Source organism: Gossypium arboreum, chromosome 10 (assembly GCF_025698485.1).
Source record: "Gossypium arboreum isolate Shixiya-1 chromosome 10, ASM2569848v2, whole genome shotgun sequence".
Taxonomy (NCBI): Eukaryota; Viridiplantae; Streptophyta; class Magnoliopsida; order Malvales; family Malvaceae; genus Gossypium; species Gossypium arboreum.
The window spans coordinates 121,810,157-121,815,291 of record NC_069079.1 but is presented as its reverse complement, the minus strand read 5'-3'; the positions used below and the strand labels follow the sequence as shown (position 1 = coordinate 121,815,291).

Genomic DNA, 5,135 nt, shown 5'->3' with positions numbered 1-5,135 from the left:
CTAAATTTGAAGATTAATCTTTTAAAAGAGTTAAATTATTTTTTAAACAAAATGTTGACTAAAAAATTAATTTTTAACAATGTTAACGTGACAACTGGCATGGAAGTTCATTTATACTTCATGTTGACACTTGATATGGCATTATTTGTCTTTTATGCCACATTAATAAATAATTTAAAAAGTATAAAAATATTTAAAAAGTTCATAAAATTCAAACAAAAAAGCATAAAGTATGTGTAGATTACCATAGGGTGCTATGTTTAAACATTGATAGCCAAATTGATAAAAGATATATATATTGAAGGCTAAATTTAACTTTATATCTAAAATACATATAAAAATAGAAGATAGCCTCATCCCCAAATTATTAATTTATAGAAAATAAATTAAAATTATACACTTTCAAAAAGCAAAGGAAGGATAACTAGCTAAAGAAATTTCAATGTACCTACTAGAGCTAATCTAATAATTAATTTTTCGCATTTTATAAACTCACTTAAAAGAGTATATATTAATCACAAATTTTAAAACTACTTAGTACACATGATGAGACTTGAACTCTTAACTAATAAAAACTATTATTATCTCATCTAACTCAGTTACCATCTTCTACAAATTTAATTCCTTTATGATTTCAACTGAATTTAATTTGGTATAATTATGATTTTGTTGCGAGCTGTAACGCATTATTTTGCCTAAGATTTGACCCATCGCCCCCCACTATTGGATTAATCACCTAAAAAGCCTCCAATGCAACCTCAATTACAATTTTTATAAATTAATTTAATGTTTTTTATTGTAGCAATTCAAATCAAGCCCAATGTTAAGCTCGGACCAAGTCATGTAGTCTTAAGCTGAATCTTAAGTCACATAATATCAAATGTGATTTTATATTTCTATTTTTCATTTATTAAGATATTCATGAGAGTGAATCTAATTATTAATCTTTTGCATTATGTAAACTCATTGAGGAGATAAATGCTGATCATAAGTTTTAAAAATACTTCATATCCATGACGAGAATCAAACCTTTAATAACTGATTAAAATAAAATAAATATTTACTAACTAACCTAACTCCGATAATTTAAATAGTTAATATTTAATTTAATCATTTAAGCCTTTACAAATTTGATTTCTTTGGACAAATGCGATTTCAACCGGATTTAATTGGTATAATGATGATTTGATGCCAGCTATATGGCATTCATTTTGCCTAAGTATCGACCCATCGCCCCCAGGATTGGACTACTACTGTCTAAGCAAAAAAAATTGGAGAACAATACCGAAGATTGTTCTTGGAGTCGTTAATTTCAACTATTCTGAAGAATTCCTTCTTTAGCTGGATCTTTTGAATTGGAGAAAAGAATTTGCCACCAGCATTCTTTATTCCAAGCTAGATTCAAGTAAGTTTCAATAAATTGGCCATAGCATGCATCTTATACTCTGCTACTTGTGTTGCCTTATATTCTTGTATTATCTCTAAATTCACCAAAATGTGAAAAACAAGTTGTGCTCACCGACATATATACCAAGTCTTATGTGATCTTACGTGTGTTGCATATAAATCATTTTGTTTAGTCCCTTTATGTGGATCTCATATCCATATATGTCAAAATGAACTACATTATTGTGTCTGTAAGGGAAGATTTATTATTTGAAGACTAGATCGGGTGGTTTGGAGTTGGGACCTATGGTGTCAACAACCATATCTGTGGTGTATCCTCCCATCATGTCTGTAATTTTAGTGAATTTTGTTTGAAGTTATAAGTTCTGCATATGGTTAGAGGATTCAACCACTTAAACTAGCTCAACTGGCTCTATTTGTATTATTGTAATTGTAGTTTTGATTTTCTAATATTCTTAAACTTAATCATTAATATGCTAAATTTGATGCAGGAAAACTAGACCTTTTTAATGGCTGAACTCATTGGGCCAATCCTTGATGTTATTAAGTTCATCGGTCATAATGCTAAAAAATATCTAAAATTCCAAAGGAAATTCACGGAATACGTTGATGATTTCAATCAAGCACAAGCGGATTTGCGTGCCAAGGAGGCAGATTTTCAACAGCAGTTGGAAGACGAGCATCACTTCGGGAAAACGCCCAAGCAGGAAGTTAAAAGATGGTTTGAGAAAGTAGAGCAAAAGCTTGGTCATGCTCAACATGTTGAAGACAAAATCAGTAAAGGAAAATATCTCTTCCGCTCATGCTTGGGGAAGCTTGTTGATGAGGCGACTCAGGCAATGAAGGAAGTGCATGCTGAAGGAAATTTCTCTGGGGGCTTGGTTGTTAATGATCCTTCTACCATAGCGGTTAATCTACCTACACCGGAAGTAGTAGGTGCGACCAATGTTAGAGAAATAATTTATATGTATTTGATGGGAGATGCAGTTGGATTGATTGGTGTGGGGGGGATGGGCGGAATCGGGAAAACAACCATTATGAAGGATGTCCATAATAGGTTGTTGAAAGAGAGTAAATTTAGAAAATTGATTTGGGTTACTGTATCTCAAGACTTCGACATTCGAAGGCTGCAAAAGAACATCGCTTTTCAATTGGGGGAAGAGTTGTCAGATGATGATGATGCAATCGTCCGTGCAGGGAAGTTATCAAAAATGTTGAGAGGACAAATGAGGTATGTGCTAATATTGGATGATGTATGGGAAAGATTTTCCCTTGAGGATGTGGGAATCCTTGAGCCAACAACAAATAATGGATGCAAATTAGTGTTGACCACACGTTCAGAAAGGGTTGCTGAATCGATGGGATTTAAGAAAGTTGAAGTTCCTTGTTTTTCTATGGAGGAAGCCATGAACTTATTCTTAAGCAAAGTTGGACAAGACATGTTGCCCAATCCAACTTTAGAACCATTAATGAAACTTGCTGTGAGGGAATGTGATGGACTTCCTCTAGCAGTTGTCTCACTGGCTGGTTGTATGAGGGGAAAATCCGATCCTCGTATGTGGGAAAATGCTATAGATGAATTACGAGGCAACATCAGAAACATCAACGATATGGAAGATAAGGTGTATGGATGTTTAAAATTCAGCTATGATCGTCTACGAGGAATAGACCAAGATTGCCTTTTGTATTGTGCATTATATCCTGAAGATCATGAAATCAATAAAAATGAGATAATTGAATATTGGATGGAAGAAGGGCTTATAGATGAAACGGGAAGTAGAAAAGCAATGGGGCGTAGCGGTCATTCCATCTTGCAAAAGCTTAAAGAAAATTGTTTGTTAGAAAGGGTTCAGGATAGGCCATGTATAAAAATGCATGATCTTGTTAGAGATATGGCATTGCATATCACAAGGAAAAGATTTCTGGTAAAAGCTGGTATGCAGTTGAAAGAGGTGCCAAACATGGAAGAATGGGGTGAAGATTTGGAGAAGGTTTCTTTAATGCGCAATTTCATCTCAACAAGTCCTCAAACCATGAAATGCCTGAAATTTCCAAAACTCACAACATTGTTGCTCTCAAGGAATGCATTGAAAGAGATTCCAGAATCTTTCTTTGAGCACTTTCCTAACCTTAAGATTCTTGATCTTTCTTATACTCGTTTACAGAGTTTGCCTAATTCTATTTCCTTTTTGGAGAAACTCACAGTATTGTTGCTTAGAGGATGTTGGAATTTAAAGAGTTTGCCTTGTCTATCGAAACTTCAAGCTTTGAAGAAATTGGATCTTGGACGCAGTGGAATCGGTGAAATCACTCATCTAACAGGGATTCCTACTGGAACACTCTCAAAACTATGCCGGCTTCAGTATTTGCCAATTCATTCAAAATTGAGAAGCGCAGAAGACTTGAGGGAATTGAATAAGTTGGAGGTTTTTGAGGGCTGGTTCCATAACGTGGGTGTCTTGAACACGTTTGCAAGTAACAGAAAACCGCTTTATAAATACTCCATTCGGGTAGGTTCTCCTGCCGCTGTAGATCATCTCTCGACTTCCAGAAATATTGTTGGATTTAGAGGGATTAAAATTGATGTTGGAGATGAAATTATTCTTCCATACGGCATCGAGGAATTAAGTCTATTGGAGTGCAGGGGTGTGAGAAGTATAAACGATATTGGATTGAGGAATGCAACTGCTTTGAAAGGATGTGAACTTGGTGATTGTAGTGAGTTGGAATCTGTAATTTCATCCAAGTGTGATCAGTTTCAAACACTCGGGTCTCTGAATCTAAGTGAGTTAGAGAATTTGAAAGTCATAGTTGAAGTTGGAGCTGGAGAATCATCAGTCGGCATATTTTCCTCCCTCAAAAAGATTGGGTTCCAATAATGATACCATCAACTTCCCTTTCCCCAAACTGAGGACGTTAGAATTGGTTATTCTAGTACAATTGCAGCGCATTTGTAGTGAAAATGGAGTAATGGTTTGTGATTCTCTCCAATTCATTACAATATATGATTGTCCAAAGCTAAAGCGGATTCCTCTATATCTTACACAGCTCGGGATTGATGGTGGAGAACTTTCTCCTTCTAGTTCTCTCCAGAGAATCCAAGTGCAACCAATAGATTGGTGGGAAGCAGTAGAGTGGGAGCACCCTAATTTCAATATTAAGAACGTTGTTCGACCCTTAGTTTTGGAGCACCTCAGATGAAGATGTTGGACGAAGTCTGTTTAAAACCATAACAGTACAGTGTAAGCGAATCTTTTATCACACATTTGCAGATCTTTTTGTTTTAAGTGTTTATATAAAATTTTAATTAACCATAATAATTTATTACAACTTATATTTCAATATGTAAATATATGATATTGAAATAATTTTATAAATCATTATTACAATAATCATGAAAAATAATTGTATCATTAACCATAATTTATTAATTTAACCATAATTATAATTATAATTAACATACCAATAAATAAATTCTTATAGTGCATAAAATAATTATAATTTTAAATAGAACATCTATGGTTATGGTTTCATCATTAAGAGAAAGAGAGATTTTTGTTTTAATTTTACTTGAATTTTATTTGAGAAAAAATGAAATTGTTTGAAATAATAAAATAAAGAGCAAATTTATTCAAATTTTAGTTTCTCCCGAAATCTCAAATAACCTAAAAAATGTATGGTATTGAGATTATACTCTCTATTACGACATTTTGATATTGTTTGAAGAT

General features: G+C 33.6%; 1 protein-coding gene across 1 annotated transcript; it reads left to right on the top strand.

Moving 5' to 3' along the window:
- Positions 1-1,193: 1,193 nt before the first annotated feature.
- LOC108487756 (probable disease resistance protein At1g61300) lies at positions 1,194-4,775 on the top strand. Its single transcript, XM_017792117.2, is given in 3 exon segments — positions 1,194-1,405; positions 1,899-4,273; positions 4,275-4,775. Coding segments are annotated over 2 exon segments (2,691 nt in total). The 5' UTR covers positions 1,194-1,405; positions 1,899-1,916; the 3' UTR covers positions 4,609-4,775.
- The last annotated feature ends 360 nt before the right edge of the window (positions 4,776-5,135 follow it).